The 27,353-nt window shown below is 34.0% G+C and overlaps 1 protein-coding gene across 7 annotated transcripts in view; it reads left to right on the top strand.

Annotated features, from left to right (window-relative positions):
* The window catches only part of Hmcn1 (hemicentin 1), a 398,189-nt gene that overhangs the window by 136,552 nt on the left and 234,284 nt on the right, over positions 1-27,353 (top strand). For all 7 annotated transcript variants that reach the window (XM_063240159.1, XM_063240157.1, XM_063240158.1 and 4 more), the window contains exons 5-6: positions 19,428-19,599; positions 21,435-21,541. In XM_063240159.1, the coding sequence (XP_063096229.1) occupies positions 19,428-19,599; positions 21,435-21,541 (279 nt within the window). The remainder of the gene's footprint in view (positions 1-19,427; positions 19,600-21,434; positions 21,542-27,353) is intronic.

Raw genomic sequence — 27,353 nt, 5'->3', positions numbered from 1 at the left:
AGGTTTGATGTAATAAAATGCTTCCTTTATAAAATAAGAAGTCTGAAGAAAAAGTATAAAAAAGGGTTAAAAGTAAGAAGCTTGAAAATCACTGATGTGCGTTTTCACTGAAAACGTGAACTTTCTTTGAATTAATTTGTGTAAAGCTGTAAGCCCAGAAATCATTTTTTCCCAACTTCAGAAATTAGATTATGAACAATGACAAAAGTAACATTGAGCCATGAAATTAACATAGAAAATGAAATATATTTTGTGAATGTTTTATTTCATTAATGTCTATTAATATCAGCTTAGATATTTGACCATAAAAATAATTATTTGCATTGTTTTCAGTATTTCAAAATTTATAGCAATCCAACTTTAGCTTATATTTGGCTAAATGTTGAGATAAAAAATGTGCATTTTATTTTAAGTGGTGAAAGAGACAATTTCCAAAAATGAGACCGGTAGTCCTCCTTTGTAGCAGCTTCTGGAGTTCCTGTGCTTACTTTACTTAATATTTACTTTCTTTGTATTCTCTTTTTTATCTGGTCTCTGTTACAGTGCCAAGTTGTGAGTTTATTGAAGACAGGAAGATGGGTTTGTTTTAAACCCTTTCAGCAGTGTATGCTATTATAGTGTTCAGTTACTATGCTTTTTTTAAAAGATCATGATTATGTAGTTTGAAAATTATTAAGCACTGTTTATAACCAGACCAGTTAAGAGTTTGGACAAAATTGAAGCACAGAAGGTAACAAGATGCAATTTTTTTCTTCTAAAATTATAGTGCTTATTATTTTTGTATTAAAATTTATTTTATTGCTTTTAAATCACAACCACATTTCACAAAGTATTTGTTGTCTTTTTGCTAAACTGCCAGCGTAGTTAAGTTATCCTGTCCCAGTTGCAGGACTACATCCCTATATTCCGTTTTCTAAGTTACAGTTGTTAGGTTTCAGATCTAGTACCTATTGCTCTGTTGCTGAGACCCATGACCACAGGTATATGCCCATAACTCTACAGATTAGAAGATTTTGGATGAATAGGTGATTCTCTTTCTCAATGTTAAACAAATTATATACTCTTTTTATTTTCTCTACTCTGAATAAAGTAAAGTCTTCTACCCTGCAGTCCATAATATTTTCCCAAAAAAGCAGATTCCATTTCTCTCTTTTGCTGTGTTAGCAATGCTATACACTCTATGAGAGTGTAGGTTAAGAAAGTTTTTCACAGTGTGCACTTTACCAATAATTGTAATACTTGTCTGTGTTCTCTCAAAGGAGGTTTTAGTTTTCACTATCCTTTCTTTCCTGGGGCCACACCATTCTGTTTCTTTGCATGTCACGTAGTTTTTTGTTGTTATTGAAAATCATGCATCTTAGACAATAAAGCACTTACAGTTACTGATCTTGCCCATTCCCTGGGATTTCTTGTTGATTACATCATTTACTGACTTGGTTGGCCTAAGTTATTGAAGCTTCTTTATTTCACAGTTGTGCAGATTCTGACTTTATTTTTTTGGTCTCAGATTTAGGTGTACAAACCACAATAATAGAAAGCTAGGTTTTAGCATGGTCTTCTTTCACTGTTTCCCCCACTTTTTCTTTATTAAAACACTTCCCTGGGCATGTTGCACTGTGTGGTTAGTCTCCAGTAACTTCCCATGGATTGTCCCATTATTTTCAACAAATCCCAGAGAAATATGTGATTTTACAATATGATTAAATTAGGCATTGGACAGCCAGGGATACAGGTCAGAGGGACAAGCGCCTGTCTGGCAAGTGCAAGGTCCTGAGTTTGATTCATGCTACCAAAAAAAAAAAAAAAAAAAAAAAAAGTTTTGGATATTTCTCTGATTGTCTTTCAGACTGGTCTTTGAGTTTCGGGCCCTAGGAAGGCTCTTCTTTCCTTCCTTGGCCCATGAAATCTTTCTCTTTACCTCAGCTTAGCTATGATTTTTAGAGACTTACCCTCCCCGCTTAGATTGCTCCACCTCCAAAATTACTGTTCAGGGCGTCTGTCTGGTGGTTGTGAGCGACCTCTCCCAGTGTGGATCTGTCGTCTGTGAGCAACTGATAGGAAGCTAATGTGGCCCATTATTTTCAACTGCTGGCCTGGGGTAAAATTACTGCCCATAGTGGGAGATGCAGGAGGAGGATTTCTCTGGATGTGTCAGGCCCTGCTGCCGTGTAAGGAGCTTCTTGGGAAATGGAAGCTCCCTGGGAAATGAGAATGCTGCTGGCCTGTCTCTCGCAGGGAGACACCATAGTTTTGATCTGGAAGTTAGGGGAAATACTCTTGAGTACGCATGTCGAGAACTAAGCTTGTATCACACTGAGAGGTGTGACAGAAGGGGAAACAAGTTACAGCTTAGAGTACAGCTCGTTTCACTAAGATTTAGTAGATTTTTCAAATAAGTTTATTCACTGTATGCCATAGAATTTTCAAAGATTTTTGTGCTTTGTAAGTAGTTTTTTTTTTATGAAATATGTTGCTCTAAGAAGATGGCGAGAGGCTCTGATCTTTCTTTCTTTGTTTTTCTTTCTTTTGAGACATGGTTTTGCTATGCAGTTCAACATTAAACTAGCTTGGTAGCCCAGGCTGACCTCAAACTCACAGTGTTCCTTCCATCCCAGCCTCCTGAGCATGTATCATCATGCCCATCAGAAGAGCTTGTAATTTCTGCCAGTATAAAGTTAATCATTTCCAGCATTATGTTTAATTCAAAACAGTTAAAAAGAAAAGGAGGGGACAACTAATCTAAATGCCTATTTGACATAGGAACAAGTAAATGAACTGTGATATAGTAATACAAGATTACCTGTCAAATTGAATGAATTGTGTCATGTAAATCAAGATAATAATGTGGAATTAGGGGCAAAAAATTGAAAATGCAGTTGTAGAATAAATTTTCTACATAAATATAAAAATAGTGTATGACTGCATGACAACTGTATTAAAACAGGAACACATGAACTAGAAGAACACATGATAAATCGTGACTAATCCTCCTAACCCCTGCTTGGAAAAGTAAAACTCCAATTCCCTTGTCTTTTCATTAAAAGATTTTTTTAGGCAGGAAAAAAAAAAGAATTTAATTTCAAGGGTTTGAGCAGGGTTGGGGGAGAGGTCCAATTACATACATGCTCAGTGATTCATAGTCATACATCACCTAAATAAAAAATAACACCCAGCATTCATAGTTAAATTGATAAATACCCATGAGATTCTTCAGTGCGATGTTTATAAAATTTATGTCTCAAGAAACTTGATGAATTAGGATTTCCTTTGAAACAGCTGAGTTTTATTCAAGTGTTACTTTCACATAATGTTTCATATTCAAATATAAATATATGTACAAATTTCCAACTTTAAATTTAAAAAAAAGCATGCAGTTTCTTTTTTTGGAAGCTTTGTTTATTCAGTCAAATTTAGCTTTATCTATTGAATGTATCTTAAAGATATATTATGGAAAATTGTACTCAGTGCACTCCTCTAGTGTCAGTACTCCAGCCCAGGCTTCATCACTTCACACCTGTATTTCTGCAATATTTCCTTCTCTACTTCCAGCCTTCCCCGTGCAGCCAGCAAGATAAACTTCCTGAAATATCATTTGCATCATACTGTGCCGCCTTCTAAAAAGTGACCCTGACTGCCAATTGAATGCTGTCCAAATTGTTTCTGTTAAAATTCCAGCTCCTCTATAATCTGGCCTCACCTTGCCACGCAAATACTCCTTCCCCTGCTCTAATTAGGCCGTCTCCCGTCTGCCTCCTCGCAGTGTTGGGTAGGCTGATGCCTCTGCAGTTAGGTTTCTCTGACCACCTGTACCAGGAATGACCTCGCCCTCCAGTTTCTCACCTTCTTCCCAACCTTGAGCATCATCTTTTGTCCCACATAACACAGGAATTCTTTTTTATTTTATTTTAAAAGGCAAAACACAAAAAAGAGTAGAAATGATACACTAATTAATATATTGCATATTGTTATTTCAGAACTAGTGGTTCAGGTTACAAAATCTAGACCCATGAATTTTTCCTAGAGTGTAGGTTGCATGCAGAGCCCTTCCCCTCTGACTATAGTAGTTGCTATGTTTTCTGACACATTGTTGCATCTATTCTAAGAGACAGTTTTTTTCTGTTGTTACTGTTTTTTTTTTTTTTTTTTTTTTACCTTTGCTACTGGAAATTGAAGCCGAGGACTTTCAACTGTGCTGCATCCTCAGTATTTTTAAAAACTCTACATTTTAATATCTCTTAAATGAACTTTATTTTAGGTCAGTGGCATGTGAGATTGATTGAAATGTTCTTTTCTAATCATCACATAAAAATAATGTACATTTAAAAAGTTATGGCATTTACCTTGAGTTGAAAAATCATCATATATATTATTAGTGTTGTTTATTATTTCAAATAGTTTTCTGAATGTCTGGAGTATTGTCCCACATTATTGTAAATTTGTTAATCATGTAAATCCTTTTTTTAAAAAAAGAAAACTGTACTGCTTTTGAATACCCTAGAATGTTATGCATGTAATTAAGCTTCTTGCATGTAATTAGTGAAATTTAACTTAAATTTTATAAATGTACTAAATATACTTAGTTAGAAAAGTACTTTTATGAATTATTTTTTAAAGTTTATTTGGAGTATTATACACTGTAGAAAAATACACACAAGTATGAACTTAAAACTTTTTAAACATCCTGCATGACCAACACTCAAATTGAGGAAAAGTACATCATCAAAACCTCAGAAATCTTTCACTTTCTTGTCCCAAAGATTTTCATTATTCTGACCATAGGTTAACTGGACAAATTTTAGTCTTCGTGTAAATGTCACAAGATGTGTATTGGTTGTCTGCCTTCTTACATTCAGTATTGTCTGTGAGATGCAGCTCTGTCACTGTGTATTGCTGTAGTTTGTTCATTCTCATTAATGTATGGTGTTCAATCACACGCACATTCTGCAGTCTGTTTCTCCAGTCCACTCTTGATGTATTTGGGAAATTTTCAGTTTTTATCATAAGCAAATACTGCTTCCCTGCACATATGAGAACTAGTTTTTTTGTGACTGTGCTAACTTCTCCAAGCTATGTGCTAGGACTGTAGGAGGCTGTTTGTTTGCTTCTAGAAAGTGCTAAGTTTTCCAAAGCCATTTTAATTTACACTCCCACTAGCAGAAAGACAGAATCTTGGCTGTTTGACATCTAGACCAACATTCTGTGCTTTCTGTATTTTTCACTTTAGCTACTCTAGTGACGATATATAGTATCATTATTTTTAATTTGATTAAAAACAAATTTTAGTTTTATTTCATTAATTTTTGTATTGAGAAAAAATATTTCTAGCAAGTTTTTAAAAATTTTTCCTTCAGAATGTGCTCACAGCTGTGGAATAAGAAAACTATTTTCTCATGAAAATAATTACTGAAGCTATTACTGTTACTCATTTTGAGTATTTCCTTATTATTGACCTTTTCCTGGGGATATCTTCCTCTTGATATTTAACTATTGTCAGTTGTGGCTTTGTGAGATTCTACTGATCATTTAATCTCCAGAGACAACTATTTGGCTCTCCTAACTTTTTAGTTACAGAATTAATAATGTTAATTTGTCTCTGAGCATTAGGAATAACTTAATATTTTATGTCATTACTTAGGATTAATATAATTTATTATTTGTTGCATATACTTTTGGTTAATAATGAGCATAATTTATGGAGCAAATAGAAATAAACATTTGAGTCCCACTGTTTATATATGTTTCAAGTGAAAGCCATGGTCTGACATCTGTGTATTAAGTCTTTAATGAATTAAGAGTTCTCATTGGTTTTGCATATGCTCCAGAATATTTGTGTGTTTAAAGTATTAGACAATTACCCTCTAATTCCATTTTCTTATCCTATGATTGCTGAGAGGATCACTGTGGTCATTTTTCTTCCCAGTACTCTTTCCGACTCATTTTTAGGCCAAGATACTTGGTTTCTTACTGAGCCATAAAGCTATAGTTTTAAATTGTTGTAAAATCAAATATGCTGACTTACACATGTTTAATTCTGTAAGTTTGAACAGATTGCATGGCTAATTATGATAAAAATTCATTGGGTTTCAGAAAGCAAGAAAAGTTTACTTTCTTCTCTATTCACAGTGTTGCATTTATAAAACAGTGTCTTAGGAAATGTACAAAGAGATCAATGCAACAGGTTTATAGTATCACGAAAATTTCCAGTTATTTCTTTTGTGGTCTGAAAACTCAGAAGTGTTGAGTTCCACCAGTAGATGATAAATCACTTTTAGAACCTCATACTGTATGAGTGTTTGTAAGACCATTTTTACAGTCACTGCATAAACAATATCTACCTGCTTTGTAGTCTGCCTTTTTCCTTGCTTGGCTGGACATTGATTAATTCATAACTTATCCATCGCTGATTTTAGTTTGTCCTTTAATACAATCTTAAGTATATCATAATGGTCTCATTTTATACGCTTCAGGATGTGAAGTTTTGTCTAATCCTTTTTGCTTTCCTCAATGTCTCCTAGATAGGTGAGTACTTAGTGTTAATAAATGTGTATTGAAATAAGAAAAGAAGGCTACATGTGTAGTATAAGTCTGCATAAACACACACAAACAAATGGAAATAAAAATCAAAATATTGCAGATGATTACTTGTGGGAAGTATAATAGTAGTTATTGTTTATTTTCTTCTTCAAGAATCTCTGGTCTCTATTTTTTACACAGCACATATTACTATGTTCTGATAAATTTCAATTCAAAATTTTAAGGTAAAAACATGCTATAAAATAATATGATTAGTTTATACTACATAGAGAAGCAGGAATCTTGAGAACTTATTCTTCAATATTGTACTTTGGTCAAACTGAATCTTAGTACTACAGTATTAGTTTATACAGGAACTTGGGTTCTGATTGTTTCATATATAGTAAGAAACAGAAAAGTTTGCAAACTCTTGTGTAGGAATTTAAAAGTACTAAAGTCATCTGCAATTTAAATTTGTAAGTATATTATAAATTAAAAGGTACTCTTTGAAAAATAATAAAATTATTAAATTATATTTAATATCAAATTTTATTGTATATTAATATAATAAATTAAATTATAAAAATATAATTAAAAGGTATTTTAAAATACAGTCATTTATGAACAGTATATTATGTCATTGAAGTAAATTTCAAATATACATTCATGTTGTATATCCTTTTTCTTTTAAATGCCCAACTATTGACCTTGTAGGGAGGTTTTTCCTAAAGCTACTGTCCTTTAATATTAATGGTCATAGTTAAAAGCATCATCATTAATGTTTTCAAGTTAGAAACCTGTGTTATTCTAAATTGTCATTCTTTTCCTTGTCTTGCTTAAATCACTCACGGGGAATATAAGATATTTTTGCAATCTGTTTCATCTTCTTCCTTTTCACTGTCATTGGCTTTTCTTTTCTTTTTTTGCTTAGTCTACGTTATTGCCACGTTGCTGATCCCTCTGCCTCCAGTCTCCAAAAATTCATCCTCCATTTCTTCCAGTTTTACTCTTCTAAAATAGAAACTAGTTTACCGCAGTGACTTGCACTGGCTTTCAGGACAAGGTCTCCCGTGCGCCGTGACGTGCCAGGACTCTCACCGTCTTCCAGGCTCTTCCTGCCCTCTTCTCTTACAGCCTCACATGCACAGCAACCTTGAGACACAGCAACTTTCAGATACGCCATGTTGCATCTTCTGTTCTTTGAAACTTGTTACTGTGTCCCTTATGGTCTTCCTTTTTTTGTCCATTTGACTCTTCTTTTCATTCTCAATCTCAAGTATGTAGAGCTTTCTTTACTGACAAGCCAAACCAGAGTCAACCGTCTTCTCTGCCAGTATACCTGATTGATATATACTTTTATCATGGCATGCATTAGAATGTTGGTAATATTTATGCACATGTCTTTCATATTAGACTATGAGCCTATAAAATATGTATCTGCTCTTGGTTCTTGGATGAATGTCTGCAGCATGGATCGCTCTCCTACTGTCTGGCTCTTAAGAGATGAACACTCCCTTTTGATAGTCAAACTGTTCCCACTTAACTCATTCCCACATTCGAGACTATATTTATTCACTTTTCTTCTTCATGAATGTTAAAGATTTCATGAGATCGATTATCTGCCCACTCCAACTACTCCCCCATTTGATCTTGTAAAATAGACAAAATAAATAAAGTTTCACCCATGAGTTTTATAATAATATTATGAATGGCAAAAGTGAATTCCTTTCTAGCAAGAGTTTGGAACTTCATTTCCTATTTATCTAACATAGTCAGTACCCCTGAAGCCTGATGGATTTCCCCAGCTGGAGGAGACTTTCACTCACGGGCATAATTGAAAGAACAAAACATAGAAGAAGTTGGGGTATCTAAAATTAATTTTATGCAAACAAGTGAAAGAAATAAAACAATTGATGAGCAGTGGTTCTCCTTGTGAATGATCTAGAACAATGGGTTTACTAAGGTGAATCACATCACCACTCATGTGGGAGCAATTAGGAAACTGTGAAAACAGCCTGAACTGTTCATTCCGTCAGTGCCAGAATCAGGAGACCAGAACCATCCTGTCTGTGGTCTGAAGAGAAATGACGGCTCAGAAATCTGCTGAATGCAAAAGTAAAAATTCCAATTAAAATATAAGATCATTGGGGCTGGAGGTTTAGCTTAGTGGCATAAGCCCCTGCCTTGCAAGCAGGCAGTTGTGAGTTCGATCCCCAGTAACGATAAGAAGGAAAAAGACAAATTAAATAAATAAATTTAAAAAAATAAGGTCATTTATTCTTTTAAATAGAAAAACAGCTGTTTTAACAAGAATCTCATTTAATCAGTGGAGCTAGATCTTTGCTTGTGGGAACCTTAAGAGGGCAGTCAGGGTCTCCATGAGTCTGGTTCTAGCATGGTTCTGTAGGTGCTGTACTTAAACAGCCAGTTCAAATTTTGCCTAGGAGAGGAACTTCACACCAACCCTTCTAATGACAAGACAGTATATAGTGCATGACTGTATAATTTTACATAATTTAGTTTTTTATTTTAGAACATCAGTAGAACAAGATGACAATTACTTAAGATGCTCCGTGGTCATTAGCAATCAGGCACCAGTATAGTTGGATTTCCAGCTGCTTCTTGAGCAAAGAAGATAGTGAAACTGACTTTTCTTTTTGTACCGGGGATTGAACTAATCACCGGCCGAAACTCACTATTGACTGGCTTCAGGCAGCAAGAAAAGTGTGACACTGATTGTAGCTATTTTGTTGGTGTAGTTAGTGGGCAAGGAGATAGTAATTGTCAACAAAAGATGGGAGTGAAGCAACTTTATTGTGAAGGTAGCTAAGCTTAAATCCTAGGGCCTCTCTGTTGGCTGGACTCCTATTTGTTCAGAGTTAAAAACCGAAGTGGAGTAAGATGTGTAAACTGTGATTTATTAAGACTCTGACTTCCCCTCTGGCACATGTCCCTTTGAGTCCAGGGACACTGGAGTGATCTTGGCTAATTTTTTGGGATCCAAATTGCTAGCATTAGAGTTGAAGATTTCCATGCTTCCCAGATAAGAATGTTAAATTTTTCTCATACTATTAGAGAAAATGCTAAATTATTTTCCTGCTTTTTACAGAAAATATTATTTCTTTTGCCAGAGGAGCAAACATTGAGATAATACAGAGGCAAAAAATAGTGGGGAAAAATAACTATCATAGATTCTTGTCAGGTATCAATTTCCAGATTTTAGGACATTTGTAGTATTTGCCATCTTTCAGCAACTTGAAATGTATGTGACTATATTCTCATTCAATATAATTAATTTTTGTACTTTTATGTTTGGAATTTTGTGTTAATTTTCGTAAAGAGGGCTTCCAAATTGTATAAGCTTTAAGCTACATACCCTGGGTTTCTCCCTGAAGTGGGGGTATTTGGTAAGAAACCTGTGTTTATTTTTTGTTGAGATATCTCTGTTGCTTTGCAGATATCTAGAAATATCCTCCTGCCCACTAACACTGTTTTTTGGGAGTGAAATAAGAGAGGATGTTATTCCTATTTCTGGTAGTAAATGCCAAATAGATGTGTGCAAGGGTTGACTCTGGCCTTGTAAACTGCTCTACACACGGAACATACTCTGTCACCTTTGTGTGCCTGGCATGGGCTCTGCTCCTGGGTAAAATAATTGTACGTAAGTGTTTATTGGCTTAATACAAAATCCCATTTCAGATCATGAATCAATTTCATTTTTTCTTCAGTTTTTAATATGCTATGATTTTTTATAATAAATAGAAACAGCATTTATTCAAAGTCTAATAGGTTATGAATCAGATTTTTTTCTTTTTTTCCTTCCTCCTCTCATAAGCCCTTTGAAAATATCCCCCTAACTCTATTTTACCTTTATTTTTCAATCTCTTCTTTTTCAGACTTCTAGATTTTCTTTGGTATAATGTTGCATCTGACTTGATCTGACTTTATCCATTGCTTTTATTTTCCAAACTTAAATTCTTGTTTTTGCTTTTCTTTCCCCCCTTAAAATGTCTCAGCATTGCTCAGTCATTTCCAATGGCCATCTCTGAAGTGATGATTTAGTTATGGAAGTTAACGAAGTTTTACTATAATTTACTAAAGATGTTTGGCAACTGCTGAATGTTCACCTATATTATGGCTAATGGTGCCAGTAAAATCCAAGTTGTTATATAAATTGAAGAGTGTTTTTTAAAGATTAGAGAGAATCTGGAGAGAGTTAGTGATAGTGAGATTTTTATGCATGGTGCCAAATTTTAAAAGCTGTATTATGCTACTTTTTTCCCTCTTCCACACTAGGGATTGAACTCAACGCTATCCCTTGGAGCAGCATTCACAGTCCCTTTTCATTTAAATTCCCAGGCTGGGCTTGAACATGCAGTCCTACTTCATTCTCCCAGAGTGTCCAGGGTTACTGAGTATACCATCCCATTTGGCCTTAATGATGTAGTTTTTACAACTTTTATAAAGTGTCCTATTTCAATGCGTATCAATAGCTCCTCTTATTTACTCTGTGAGGTATATGTTGCTACTATCATTATTGCCTCACAGAACTTCTGAAATGACGACACCTTTAAAGTCCTCCAGTGCAGTTATGCAGAAATGCATTGAAGAGGTAAGATGTGACCATTGAAGGTAGACTGCCAAAAGCTCCTTGCTTTGATGACAGTGTGAGTTTTTAAGAGACTATTTTGAAATATGAGGATTACAATGAGATCTTAGTAACTTCATTTTAAGATCAACACCAAATCACATCAAAGATACAAGGAACTCCTTTTAATGGCTGAATGGTACGGAGTTCTTGTGTTCAGGGTAGTCAGGAGTGAGACTCTAATGCACATATGAGTTGGTATGTGTACCTATGTACATACACATGCCATCTTCTATCTATTAATGCATGTATTTATGTATTCTTTCAAATTCTTCTTTTTTACTTTTATTTTATTTTATTTTTTTCTTTTTTATCAGTACCGGGGATCGAACTCATGACTGTCTGCTTGCAAGGCAGGCGCTTATGCTGCTGAGCTAAATCCCCAGCCCCAAATTCTTCTTTTTTAAAGTAGAGTGAGTTAAAATGGCACAACAGAACTCACAGAGATTTGGTTACTCTAAAATAGATGAGTATTTAGTGGAAGAAAAAAGCATGAAACAAGCAGAAATAAGGCAAACAAAGATGATATATGTGCACCCATGTTTATAGCAGTACAATTTGTAATAGCCAGATCTTGGAAGCAACCTAAGTGTTCATCAACTGAAGAATGGATAAAAAGTTGTGGTATTTTTATACAATGGAGTACTACTCAGCTATAAAGAATGATCACATTGAGACATTTATAAATAAATGGACGCAGCTTGACACCATACTCATAAGTGAAATAAATCAAACTCACATGTATAAATACCCAATAGTTTCCCTAGTGTAAGAAATGATAAGAATACATAAAAGTATGTAATAATCCTGATTCCCAATCATATTGGTTTGAAGCCATATAATGTTTTCACTCCTTAATTGGAATGGTTTTAATCTGGATTGATTGATTTTAGTATCTGTGAAGGTACAAATAGCTATTTTGAAGAAAACAACACAACATAAAAGCTAGTGCTGATTAAATATCCTCTTGTTTTGAAGTCCCATCAAGCTGTTGTACATCTGTTTGCACTGGTTTTAACATGTTGTATCTTACTATATGTGATAGTATAAACAAAATTTTTATAGGCAAAGAGATAATATAGAAACCATTGTTCATTTTCTATTAGCTGGTTCTAAATACCCTATAATTCTTTCATTCTCTTGAATGGCTTCACACTGTCTTGACATGCTTGATGCTATAGCATACGAAGTTATACTCAAATAATTCAAGGAAAGAGGCACTATGGTGACTACTATTATGTTAGATTATCTGGTAGTGAAACATAATGATGCTTGAATTGTTCGGTTCTGACCTGCGTTGTTCTGTTACAATGTCCTCTTTTATCTCAATCTCCCCCCTTTTTAAAAATTAATCTATTTTCTCTCATTTTTTTTAATTAAGGGAAAACTAAATAAAAAAATAGCGGGGCATATTATAGTAACTTTTTTGTTTTCCTATTAACCTGATTTGAACCCCAGTATTGCTCTCCCCATTTTGCTCTGTCTGATTATACTATATTGTATTTGGTTTGATAGTATCAAGTTCGAGGATATAGGCACCAACTTTGAAGGCAATAAGATATACTATGATGCCCATTATGGTTTGACTATTATCTTTTTTTGAAGTCCTGTCAGGTCTCCAGTGTAGGTTTTATTGGTCTTGTTCTGTACTGTTTTGATCAATTCTATTAGACCTGATGATATTGACAACTCAATTTAAAAATAGCAAGAGGCACAATGGTAACCACTTTTGATCACCTGGTATTCTATTTTTGCATCACGTACTATGCCCACCCTTCTGTTCTAACTGACTCTGTTTTGCTTAATCACGTTTGGTTTTATTCTCTTCAAAAAAGTAATAAGAACTGTGGGAGTAATAAAACCCAAAAAGTGTAATTGTTATTGTAAAAAAGAGAGGAAAGGAAGGTGGACTAAGGCATACAACTGCATGTATGTTTGAGTGTGTAGGATGGAAAACCATATTGCTGAGCTTTTGTTGGATCATTGAACAGAACTGTCTCCAATATCACTGTATGAATGTCCATTTTATATGCTTTAATTTTATAATTCGGACAACTGTTTCTAGGAAGACAATATGTAACCTATTAACTAGTGATTTCTTACTGTATATTTTTTTCTTGAAATTCTGTAATACTTGTACCCTTTTACTGCTTTGTTTTTTATGTCCTTTCTTTTTAAATAAAAAAAAAATATGTAATGGGAGACATGAACGGTTGTGTGATAGACAATTTTTATATTGTTTTAACACATTAAAGTTGTGACACAATAATTTAATGAAGAATTAATGAAATATAATTTGACATTTTAAATATCTAGCAGAAATAACTTCACCCTTTAAAAGTGTCTGAAGCGTTCATTTTTTAAAGCTGTTGTGCATTATAAAACTTTCATCATGGCAAAGGTGTGACAATTTTATAGATGTTTTAGGTACGCATGAAGTTAAAGTTAAGGATCTTTCTTTTTTTGTCCTCTCTAGAGTCCTTACTCACCCCAAATTTCTTCTTCTCAAAAAACATTTATTGTACTGTATTTTGCTTATCATGAAATTTACTTACCTGCATAATATACACCTCAATCTCTCAATAGAACTGAAGAGTCTGTAATCATCACCACCAAATTTTTAATGCATTGTCAGTTTCTAAACCCTTTCAACTCATGTTCTCTGAACTGGTTTAAAATTTACTTCAATTAGAATCTTTTTAAAAAATCTTATAACCCATAAAGCATTTCTTTTTTGCATAGCTTCACTGTTAACATTTATGAAGTACGCAGTGATGCATCAGTCACATTTGTTTATCTTAGGTGCTGTACAGTTTTCCAAATGAAACATGCACACAAAATACAATAAGTAATATAAATGAATATTATTTAGAGAAGCCCCTCTGAAGCAATCTCAAATGGAAATATTCCTTTGATAGATTTACTAAGGTCTGGAAGCTATGTTGTTAGATTTATCAATACTCTGAGTGAATCAAATTAACAAACTCACTTAGGAAGAGACTCAAATTAACACACTCAGCAGTGCTGTCTAGACTCAGAATATCAACTCATTCATATGCAATGAGAAATCTATTTGCTACAGGTCTAGAACATTCATGTTGCTGTAACTAGTGCATTCGTTATGTATATGTATATGTATATGTATATGTATATGTATATGTATATGTATATGTACAAGGAGAACAATTCATTTGGGAATTGTGTGGAATTAGAACCAGGGGAAACTTGTGCCAAAGGTCTATTCTGAGCCCTTAGGTATTGATACCTAAATTTATTTTCATAGGACACTGTATTATACTTCTTTGTCTAAGTTCTTGCTGGAGAGGATACCAACAGCGCTTCAAGGCTTTGAAATTCTTTGTTTCTGACTTAAATTGCTCTACTGAATTCCAGAATTATATCTCTGAATATCTCCTACTCACATCCACCTGGATATTCAATAAATGTATAGTGATTTCTAAGAAAATCCTGCATTATGTTGCATACTGTACTATAGGATAGGAATAAACCTGAATCCACACCAAAAGGCTCTTCTGGTTATCCAGAGAACCATGACTCTCCTAGCCAGGTATGAGGTGATTGAAGTCTTTCAGTGCTATTTTACAGGATTCACTGAAGAAAGATCTTTGAAAATGTACCAAGTCTTCCTCAGATCTAGTGAAATATAGATTTGAAGGCTTGAGAGTTTTTATGTGTTCAACTTTTATAATTTACTGTACAGATAATGAGGAAAATAATACAACTAATTTAATCACAATATTTTGTATGTCATTTCTCTTTGAAAACACCTGGACTGATTTTGTTTTATATTATCTGTTAATTGTGGAATTCACAAATTGTGGGATTCTTGAAAACTGACATATTTTTCCTGATGATAATTTGGGAAACATAATGTCAAAGACAAGATTATTAGGACCAAAAGGCAAAAGTTCTCTTCTTGCTAGTTATATGACTTACAAATCTTGGCATCTGTGACTCATTTATATGTAAATGGAGATAATCATGCCAGAAGGCTGTTGGAAACAGCAATGTAGACCTCTTAGTATCTGGCATATAATAAGCACTGTAAAATTACATGCTGGCATTAGTAGTTATATTTCTTAAGTTTTCTTCAGAGTAGGCTCCAATAATTAGATGGGTGAAGTTATATCTAACCAAGTTTCTGCTACCATTCAGCTTGAAAAATCTTTATCCATGTTACTGAGAAGCAGCATCTTTTTGAAACACCGCCTTAATTCCAGAAATGTTACCACTGCATTTTTACAAAGCAAGCTAACCAACCAAATAAACATAGAAAAAGTAATTATAGCCTGATGACATGATTTAAGACCATGCACACAGGCTTAACCCTTATTCCACTTCAGTACTGACAATTTATTACTCAGCATACTGTCACAGAAGGATCAAAATGCTATCTTTTTTTTTTTTCTTTTTGTCTTTTTCGTTTTTATCGGTACCAGGGATCAAACTCACGACTGCCTGCTTGCAAGGCAGGCGCTTATGCTGCTGAGCTAAATCCCCAGCCCCCCCAAAATGCTATCTTTTACCTTATTCTTTACTCTGGGGATAGAGATGTTATATAAATAATAGTTCCTTCTTCCTTTTCTACTTCTTTTTCTTCCCTCTTATATCTTGTTCTGCGACACAGCAATACTGCTAAGCACATAACTACAAATTTCGTTGAGCACTTGACCACATTTCCCCCTTCCTATCAGGAAAACAAAAGATGACTTGGAAAAATTAATTTGGGTATATTTCATCAGATTGTAAAGTTCCTGCTGTAAAGAAAGTTATTTTCCAGGTTCTCTTCTACAGGGATGTATGCAAAAAGTAACTTCCATTCCTTCAAAACAGAATTCTTATTTTATCCTGCATGATAATATATACAGTTTTGTACTTTAAAACAACAGTTGTATCTCTTTCCAGAATTACATAGACACAAGAAACTGTTTTAAGTATTGTTACATAAAAGTTTTAAACTAAAAGAGCATCTTTAAGAATATGAGGTTTGTTTAAAATGTAGCTCTTGAGCCAGAATCAGTCCTTAGGTTTAAAAAATACAGAAATTCACTCAAATGTTAATTTTCTCATCTATCAAATTAAGAGGCTGGATTAGATGATCTCAAAGGTCCTGTTTCCTATAAACTGCTACAGATTGTTTAAAAATAATTTCCACATTAAAACTTAATGTACTATAAGCAGTTCCCAAGAGGCAAAAGTTTTTTCATTGTTCTTGTTGATTAAAAAGGTGCAATTCAATGGCTCTCATATTATTCTAGTTTCATTTCTTGCCATTTGATAGATCATTTCCAATCTCATGAGAACATTTTACATAGTTAGACAATCAAATATTTTTAAAAAAATCTGGCAACCAGACTGGCCAAAATCCTCAATTATGCTGCATCCTGTAACTTACAGTGATCTACTTTTATTCATCTGTTGGTGGTATGTGTGTTTTCTAATAAAATGAATTGCATCTGTTTTCAATTTGATTTTTCTTATGAGTGGATAAAAAAGTGATTTGAGACTCCTGACAGAAGTCTGTACTTTGTCTTTCTCAACAAGTACTGTTATGATACATGGTAATCTCTTTGTGAAAGCCTCATAAATGTTGATGAATTGGAAGCAATATTAAAAATAAACCAACGACTGCTTGTACTCTATAGCATTTGAACATACTTGCCTTATGAAAATGCATCTAAATGAAGCAGGCTTCCATTGTCCAGAGCATAAAACTTGGTGATTTTCATGCCTAGCTAATAGAGGATAGGGTAAAGTTTTAGTAATGTTTTATAATTTCTTTACATTTTAATTGAAGAAAGATAAACTCAAGGAACTTCCCAGAGATATACTGTAAATTAAGGAAGATGTATTTATATATTACTTGCATTTCAATGTCTACTTAATGGTAATTTATTTCACTATTAAACTTGAGATTTAGTTCTTAGCACTTCTAGGGTTTTCCACTGTTTCAATTGAGAATCGTTCAGGACCATCCTATGTATTTTGGCCTTAAATAAAAGTTCAGTCCATTTGCTCAATTTCCCTTTGCCTTTTGCCCATTTTAGCTGCTATATCAGCCATTATCCTCAAAATTATTTATTACCAGTTAAATTTGTCAAATGCATTCCCAGACCTAAAGTCAAGCCTTTGCATTTTCTGAGTTAGACAGACCCTTACAGCCATGTTCTGTGTTGACATAAAAATGTCAACACTCCCATTATTAAGATACATGTTCTATCCTCAGCTGAATATTAGATATAATCAGTCTGGTTTCTGTTGCCATTTGGACAGATTTGATGAGCAGAACCTTTAACTTCAAACATGATAAAAGACGTAAAATCCATTTTTGAATGATAGCATTTGCTTTTTTTATACAGTTGCACGGATATATATTTTATTTCATATGCAAAATCCAGACAATCATAAGAGTAAATCTCGAGGAAATATATCACTTGATTTATGGGGTAATTAGGTGTAATAGACACTGGTTTTCTGTTCATTCATGGCAACTCTACAAGTTTATCTTTATCATATATCACTTTAAGTATCTCATTCCTGTGCTTACAACCCTTCAACCCTTTTCATTGGGTTCATTATGAAACTTCCAAATGTTACAGCCTCACTCTACGACCATCTCTTGTCTGGTCCTGACACAGTTTCCATCCTCACCTTTGACTTATCTTTAGTCTCAGCCCTTCAGTGCAGCCCACGGAGTCCCTCATGTTTCTAATATATTTGTGGTAACCCTGAGTTTGTATACTGGCTTACATCTCTCTGCCGTATAGCGTGACTTTGCTTCTTTTTTCCATTGACAGAAATTATCTGTTCCTTTTGTAGCCAGATTATTTACATGGTCTATGAAAGCTACTACTGAAACAAGTAAGGGAAAAGAAGGGAATATATTTGAGGATAGAGGGAGCTATTATTTTCATGCTATGATGTGGTAGTACTATGATGACATTTTATGTATATTATTTTCAATAACATCCTTTGACTTATGAATTCCCAGTACACTTTTTTATTGAAGAACCTCACTATTGTCCTTACGACCAAGTTTAGTGATATAGTACTATTTCACCTTTATGATTTGTAGATCATTCTACATAGGTTTAGATATACAAAGAAATCAAAGTAAATTTTAATCCTTGAGGGAAGTATGAAAAATAATAGCACGTACTAAAAAGAAAAATTCAGTAATTTCCGGTTCATAAAATAAAAGGAAGTGAAATATGCATATCAGAATTTAGTACCCAGAAGAGTATTTCAAACAATAAATACTTAATAGGAACATAATTGCCTCATATTGTCAATTATATGGTAATATGTCTTAACTTGTCCTCGAGTAGGAAAAGAAAGAAAGGGAAAAGATAGTTTTTGTAGAAAATAAAGATATAAAAAATAAAGATATTTTTGCTTCATTAATTGATTTGAGACTATTAGTGAAATTTTAAAAATATTTTTAATAACTTGATTGTTGCTTACTATCTAGCTTGTTTAGTTGTTTCACCTAACAATGAAAATCATCAGAAATGAAATAAAATATTGCAGGATGTGTGAAACAGAGGCTGGGAAAGTAGCTTTTCTTGTTTAAACCCTTTTGCAATTCAGTTTTTAAATATTTTCTTAAAGACTTTTTCTAGAATGAACTACTTAAATCAGTTCCAGTCTGAAATGTTTTTTATTCTCTTTAAATACTCCTATGTTTTGGGGAGTTACTCTTTTGTCAGAAAAATTATTTTGTTAACATTGTTTTCCAATAGTTTATATACTGTAATATAAAATAGTACAATAATTGCAGTATATTTTAATACAGCAATTAATGCACTGAAATTAGATTTGGTATTTTGTGAAGTGTCTAGAGGTTTCCTGTAAGATAGAATAAAATCCAGAAAGAAAAAAATAGAAGAAAAGGCATCTCATAATGTTGACACTAGTAGGCTTTGTGTAGGTTCTTTTTATTTCTCTTGGGAAACAAAATTGTAGCATCTTTGCACGTTTCACTTCACTGGTATCTGGGCAGCACTGTGATATTACTTTGACTATATTATTCAAAGGTGGAAAATCTGAACATAAGTTAAACCGGCATTTTATTCTGAATCTGCAGTAACTATAGGTGGGAAAAATTCTGTGCTCACCAATGCCTGAAAAAAACCTCACACCAGTACAGGAAGTATGTGAGTCATGTTATTAACCAAAGCACCTGAAATAACCACAGCTTAGGCTGCAAATGCTTTCAGCTCTCATGCTTTCCTTTTCCTTTCAGGTGTTGAAGTGGGTAGAAGAAGCAGTGCAGGCCTCCAAAGTCCACCTCTTATCAACAGATCATTTGAAACAGGCGGTGAATACTTGGAAAATTCCTTTTGATCCCAGCCTCAAAGAGGTCACTGTGTCTCTGAGTGGTCCTTCTCCAGTGATTGAGATTCGCAATCCTTTAGGTGAGATAAATTGAACACCACATTGCAAAGTGCAGAAATCATAGAGGAGGGTGAAGACTTACAAAATTAGTGCTAGCTTTATGAATATATTTAATTCAGAAAAAACTACAGAAGATGTTGAAAAAGGAGAATGTCTTTGAGTCCTAAGTACTGTTGAATTAACATAAGATACAGAAAGCTAAAACTTCTCATATTTAAACAAAACAGGTTGAGTAAGCTAATTATAGGTAAATTATCCAAAAGGATCTTTAAATTAAACATGAAATCATATTTTATAGTCTGTATCTAAGCTATTTCACAGTAATTTATACTGTAAAATGTAGTTCATGTAGATGAATCACACTAAAATAATTGCTTCTAAAATAACTGTCTAATTTTATACCAAACCATTTTCTTTAAAAGGTATAATTTTACAAAAGAAAATTGCTAAAAATCAGGTTTATATTATTAGCAGAAGAACGTTTTAATTTAGTTTGTTTTTTCAATTATATTTAATAACCATATATTTCCTTGATTTTTCTGCTGATTAAAAGTTAAAATATTTACAATGAAAAACAACCCAATAGTAAAATAAATCTCATTTTTCTTAATTGCATTTAGAAATTTTTTTTTTGCCTATTGGTAATTTGCAAAATGGTTTTATTTCCAGTATGGCACTGTAATTTTTTAAAAAATATTTTTCTGTCTTCATAAATATCACATATAAAGAAGGAAGTAACTAGCTTTCCTTATTTTCTAAAAGAAAATAAATCAATGAAGGCAGCACATGCAACTGTTCACAGAGGCTCCATCCACACTAACAAATACATTGAAATGTACAAAATAAGGAAAACATTTTTTCCAGACTTCCATAAGTTCAACCACATTAGTGCACTTGTCTGCTGAGGTGCCATCAACTATAAGCAGTGTCCATGCTGCTCAGTGGAGACTTACATTTTCTACAGTCCAGATAATTAGGAACATTTTTATCCATTGCATTTTGTACTACTTTAAAAATCATTAGACCTACAATGACTGCAAACTTTTTAAATTGAAATATAGCATAGTTGTAATTTACTTGTTTATATAACTATTGAAGTAGTCCAGGGAAAAGCAGGCCAACAGTAAATAAACCAAGACTGAATTCCAAATTTGCTATTCTTCCTCTGTAAGTTTCAAGTATTAGATACATTCGATAAGTTTCAGGTCAGTAGGGTATGGTATCAGGCTACTTCACTACACTGCCTCCTTTAATAATTCCTAGGACAGATAAACCCCTCTCCTACACTTCATGGAAAACTGGTTAAAGTTTTGTACTGTGTTCCCAGATATGTCCAGAGCTCTCATGTTAGTAATACCTTGAGTGATTGCCAAGAAGGAATTTATTCTGGTTTGCTGTGCTGCCATCAACTTAATCTGAATTCCTCTAGTGACTGCACACTTCTTGGTAGCATAGCTATTGTTGTTGAGACTAGCTTCAGAAATATGATTACAGTTTGTCAATTGTTGTTCTCATTTTACCATTAAAATAGCATAACAAATGGGAATCTTATTATTTCAGTTCCAATGCCCAGAAACCTTACAATTAAGCATACGTTAGATATGAATAAAATAATACTACAAGGTATGGAAACAACTGTCTGCCAGGTAATGTATACTAGAAATAAAATACTTGTTATTTTAGCCAAAGAAAGAAAATAAGTACTTTTTGGGTTAGTTTGCAACACACTAGAATAAAAACTGTTTCTCTTATTTGAAACCTGACCAAACACTTAAATGTTCATAATCTTAAGTTAGTTAAAATATTTAATGAGGACAAAGATTATGCTTGTTACCTTTATGTTTATATCTTTTAGGGAACCTGGTAAAAGAGGGATTTGGCCTGAATGAGCTATTAAACATCCGTAACTCTGCCAAAGTGGTAAATGTAAAAGAGCCAGAGGCTGGAATGTGGACAGTGAAGGTATTGTTTCATAAAGTCTATTTGTGTTATTTTTATGTTGGCATGTTTATAAACAGTTTATATCTACTCCTGCAATTGTGGAGAGCACTTTTAATAAAAAGCTATATATACGGTTCATTTGTAGAAGTGTCTCAATCACATGAACTTGGTAGTATGAAGTTCTGATGCCTGTGAATGTCATTGATGCCACATAATAATGTTTAAAACTCTTGGATAGTTTCCCTATCATCAGATCTGTAGGTTGATTTTATTATTCATCCTCTACTTCCAAAATCATCACAGGTGGAGCCAAGAGACAATAATGGATGTAGACACAGGCTCTGGGGTAGAATTGTGTGTGGGTGAATCTCAGTCTTAAAAGCTGTATTTTCTGTGCCCTGCTTTCCTCCTGTATCATGTGAGAACAGAAGTCCTTCACTTCTTAAGGAGGGCTGAAAATTAAAGTAAGATTAAAAGTTGCTTTAGTTTCCATGACAGAGAAAGCTCTTAAGCACTATGAGCTGCTATTTGGTGAATTCATTGTTTTCTTCAAAACAATGTGTCCTTCAAAAATTAGTGTCCTCAAATTCTTTTCAGGGGTATATAGTCACTCTAAGAAAGAATCTTATGTTGGCAGTGTGGAGGATAGATAGAAAACATAAACACTCAAAATTCAGATACCGTAAGTCAAGGATCTAAATTGTACTGTAAATTTACGGATGACCCACTGTAGAAGGTGCTCTGAGCGACTTATCCATGTTTATCCAACTTTTCAGTGTGTTTTGGTCTTTTTACAACTCCAGTTTCTGCACTGCTGTGTCTAAGAGGTGTTTTTCCTAGAACAGGAGAAAGCTGTTCTGCTGCTGAGGAATTAATACCTCTCAGAAGCAGCTTTCAGTTCCTGAAGGAATAAGTTCCAGCTGCTCAGCACAGGCATGAATTTAAAAGTTTGCCTTTCACTGGCCTTACTTGTTTTCTGGCATTACTTCCTCTCTACTCCCCAGCATCCCAAGTAAGCAGTTTACGCTAGATTCCTGGGAGAACCTAAATGAAGATGCTGCATGTATTATTTTCAATTTTATTAGATCAGTGTACCATAGAAATTCCAGGAATCAGTTGTATGCTCATTACATTTTGTTTTGAAACATGATCTATATTAATTTTTCCACTTTAAATAATGACAATTGACATTGTTATTCTGTTCAAGTCCTAGAATATCAGTTGTTTATTCTCAGAACTGTAAACCCTGTAAAAATAAAAAAAAAAACACCAAAATCTGTAGAATGCATTTTTTTGAGATGGATAATATGGGATAAGAGAATAGGTAAAAAGTAAGTCTGGTAATTTCTTAATAATTAAACCAACAATGATCCTATATGCCTGTTTTAGTCATGCAGTTCCTTGTACTTACTGGCAATGATGGAGACTGCTATGACATGTTTAATAAATGTGGCTAAATTTGATTGTTGTAGTCAGGGGTTGTACACAGAGAACAATTAGGATCAAGACATGGAATTTATAATATTTTTATAAAGGTCACTGGGAGTTATCACAGGAAAATGCAGGAAATCTATCCGCAACACTAAAGACATAGATTATCTAGTCAAGAGCCTAAATCCCACAGCAATGTCTCACATGAGTCCAGATAAAAACCTAGAGCTCAGGATAATGCCTCCCACGAATCCAACTGGAAGTCCAGAGCCCACAAGAAGGACTCACGCCAGTCTCTTTTATGGATCCGTGCCGGGAAGACCCAAGTGTCAGTGGTGGAAGCCAGAAAGTCTATGCCAGCAGGATGAAGGAGCTGTGCTAGTGGAATGAAGGTTCTACACTGGAACCGAGAAGTCACACAACAAAGACCAGGGCTATCCTGAAAGACACCACAGCCATCCTCAGCGACACAGAGGCCCCGAGCTCCTCCAATGACAAGTACAGTTGGGTACATGCCAGGAAGCAGCGTGACAAGTTCATCCTGGAGACCAAGTGGCACACGTCTTCCCCTCCGGAGCCAGGAAGCAGTGCTCGATGTGAGGACCAAAGCTTCTCCAGGAGAATCAGTAGCTCAAACAGCAACATGTAGGAGAATCCACAATGCTACAACGTCTTAACACCAACCCTCAACACCTCCCTTCTTCTCCACCTATTTATCCTGGCAACTTTCCTCAGGTGGAACATCTTTGCTCAATGCCATGCTGATGCAATCCAGCTGGCATTAAGTTGACCACCAGTTCTTAATCCATAACATCGATGTTTTAGTTATTTTGATCAACTTGCCTACAATATGACCAGTGTGGATTCTAACTTTCTATGACCAAATAGGAAGAAATATAGGAAGTACTGAGTCTTTTTATTCCCCTCAAAAGTTTAAACATGACCTAAGTCAACAGTGTCCTGAGCTAGGCATCCACAGTGATACTCTTCTTGCTTTCTGAATAGTGGTATTAAGTTATCTATTATTGCTTTTGAAATATACATGAAAGATATGATATCATTCTCCTATATTGCTAGTAATGTATTGTAAGGACTTAACTCATTTTCGGGTCATTTGAATTGCTACGGGTGGTATTTTCTCTAGTAAAACTCTCGCCTAGAGATGTTTCATCCTGGTGGTTTTTGCTTTGTGCCTGGAAGGCCTATTCATTCAAACATCCATTCAGTAAGTATTTACTGAATGTCTGGTTTTGGCCATGTTCCCTGCTGCTTACTTAGAGGGCACTAAGCACATTTAATTGATAATTAGAACAGAGAAGTAACTGAAGATTAGCCTCTGAGAGAGGAGAGTGATGATAAGTTGATGAAGCAATGAAAACTCTGTGTAGACACGTTGCCAAGCTCAGTCTTCTATAACTAAGGGAATAATAAAACGGCACAGTGTCTACTACTATGTTATCTGAAAATATATCTATATCTCTCCATTCTTCTTTGATATCAATTCTAATATAAAATTGGTGATAAAAACAATTAAAAATAAGCATTACAGTGCAGCTTAAAAACAATAAATGCTTTTGTTCTTATGGAATATTGAAAGAATCTATCAGGATAATGCAAAGAAAACTGAGCTCAGTGTACTGCCATAAATACTGTTCATGATGTTGGGTCTCCCTTTTGGATGACTAATGAATGATCAATGTTTTACAGGTGTACTTTCATGTGAAGAGAAATATCTGAGATTAGTATATATATTAGTATATATCTGAGATTAGTATTGGAGTTATATCCCATGCACTCTACTATCTGGAAAATGCCTGCTCTATCTAAAGGATGAAGAAAGCTTTTCCCCTCTAAACTTCAAGCAATAGTTGTTAACCGTATTGTGGAGAACAGTCTAGCTACTGTTGGACCTTAGTATGTTATGGAAGGATCATTGAATTGAGTCTCAGTCAATCTTTCTACTCATGTTCCACTACATGCCTTTAGACTTTAGTCAAAAACAATTCTGTACTGGTCTTATGTGCAGTACACTTTTCCTCACATCATTCCTTCTTCCTAAATGATATTCCTTTTAGTTTGACTTGGTACTATCCAGGGTTCAGCTCAAATGGCAATCCTTTATGCCAAGCCTTTTTTTACTCTAAAATCTTTTTTTCCTGGTTTTCTGCTGAGATTTTTCTGTACTCCCCTTTTGATTTCTTCCTTGTATCACTTTTATTTCTGTGCAAATTTTCTCTTCCTGATTTATTATACACCAGATTTTGTCATTAGTAGAGACCACATTGGTCGGACAAGAATTATATAAATATGTATGAATAAAAATTAATTCATTTATGCTGATGAGGTCTAGGGAAGCAGACAGCATTATGAGTTGCGTTTTCTGCAGTTGATGTAACACACAGAACACTTTAATGTGTCTATGATTTAAAATGTTATGGGAAATGGTATTTCTTTTATTTTGTGGTTGCTCCAGCAAAATGCTTTGCTGTGATATACTAGGGAACTTTCACAAAACAGAGACAATGAGTCAACTCATTTACATAATCATTTGAACAACTGAAACATTTTAGGTTGCCTGTGATGTAGGTAAATTATGCTAAAAAAATCCTTGAAAACAACATAAAAGTTTATTAAAAGCAGATGTTTGTTTTAAAGCCCTAAATTTCCATTTGTAGAGAAGCTACAAATCCTGGATCTTACTGCTGTGGAGCAATATGAATTTTCCATTCAAGTGGCTAGATCTATATATAGCATATTTGTGTAAAACCACAGAAACTCTCTGTGCCAATTCTTGTCTTCTGCTCCCTAAGGGAAACTCCCTACAAAGATATTAAATAATGGGTTTAGGTAATACTAAATGTTTCTATTAGTCTAGGATTATCAATGTGATCATGTAATTTAACACTTCCCTTGGGGTATGTTTCCATTAAGTAAATTTGGATGAACCATCCTTAGATAATCTCCCAAGTAGAAAAGGGAATGTACCAAACCATGTGATTATATTGAGATTCAGAGACTAGTAGAAATATTTTGCTTTTAGGTAGTTGTGTTGCTATTCAAAGTATACTAATCCATTTGCTGTGGAACAAGGATCATTTAGAAATCATACTCAACTGGTATCGGCTTGTTTAAGAATCATTATTAAATCCACCTGAGTCTTCAAAGACCACACAGAAAGGTTATTGTGCTGTCTTCCAATTATTTTTCCCTGGTGACTCTTTTGACTACATTGATAGACTATGCCAGGTGTGTTATTTAAGTGAATTAAGTACAGCATTAATTCAATGCTTTGGGTCAATGCAATGCTTTATAGGGGACATTTCCTGGAAAATATCCAGTTATTTTGGCAACGGTCTGTCAGTATCAGATCATTCACTGATCAGTAATGTTTCTATTTAGAAATGATAGTTGTGTGTGTGTTTAAATAGAAGTTATTTTATGCCGTGGTGTCTTGCTTTCTTTATTATCACATCCTTGCTCAATGAAATGATGGCATTCAAATCTGGGTGGCCTTGTTATTTTGTTGTGCCTCATATAATGCCTGAATTATAGTAGGTTCTCAATATATAGATGATTGTAACTATCATATTCTTTAATTTTGAGAAGAGTTATATGCCATATAAAAAGAAATACTTTGAAAAGAGATGGATATCTATTTGAGTTTAATATCCATTACTTAGTATCTCTTTGATCTTAGAGGTGTTGAGTAAAATGAAAGACAATAACAGCTATTTAATATCATAATTAAACGAAATATTAGTGAAAGACATTTGTGATATATTTTAACTATAGGTAGCTGTTAGTTATTAACTATTAGTAAAATATATATTTATTTTAATGTAACCATACATAATTTTTAAATTTTAACCTGTAGGAAGATTTGCTATTTTATAAAACATTGCAAGTCATAGTAAAAATCTACAGAAACCAGTTCTGTAAGTTGAAATTTATTTCAGTTTATAACAGAGTAGGTTTCTTATTTAGTGCTGGGAGAAATTTTCACTGGATTATCACAAGAGGGTAAATTGCTTATTAATAGCACATGCCCTTGGGATTTAACAAGATTTCCTATTTTATAAACACTGAGGAACCCTCTTCAATTTAAAATATACAGCTATTTAGTCACTTTAGTAAGGTGAAAGCCAGGGATATATGTATGCAATAAATAAGAAAGAATTTATATTACTTCTGTCTCATCCCAAAAGTGGCACACATTATCCCCTTTATAAATCATTGATCAGACTTTTATTGTGGCTCAATGGTGTGCTGGAGATGGCTCATAGAGACTCATAATGACTCGCGGGAATTGTTAATATACTTCTGTTCCTGTTTGTCTTCAATAACATTATACTGCTAGCTAGAAATCAGACATGAGTATTCGTGCTATCAAATTAGAGAATAT

Source organism: Cavia porcellus, unplaced genomic scaffold (genome assembly GCF_034190915.1).
Source record: "Cavia porcellus strain 051 isolate PalLab524CR breed Dunkin Hartley unplaced genomic scaffold, mCavPor4.1 scaffold_29, whole genome shotgun sequence".
NCBI classification, from domain to species: Eukaryota; Metazoa; Chordata; class Mammalia; order Rodentia; family Caviidae; genus Cavia; species Cavia porcellus.
Note: the sequence above shows the minus strand (reverse complement) of the source record. Positions and strands in the feature narration are given on the sequence as shown.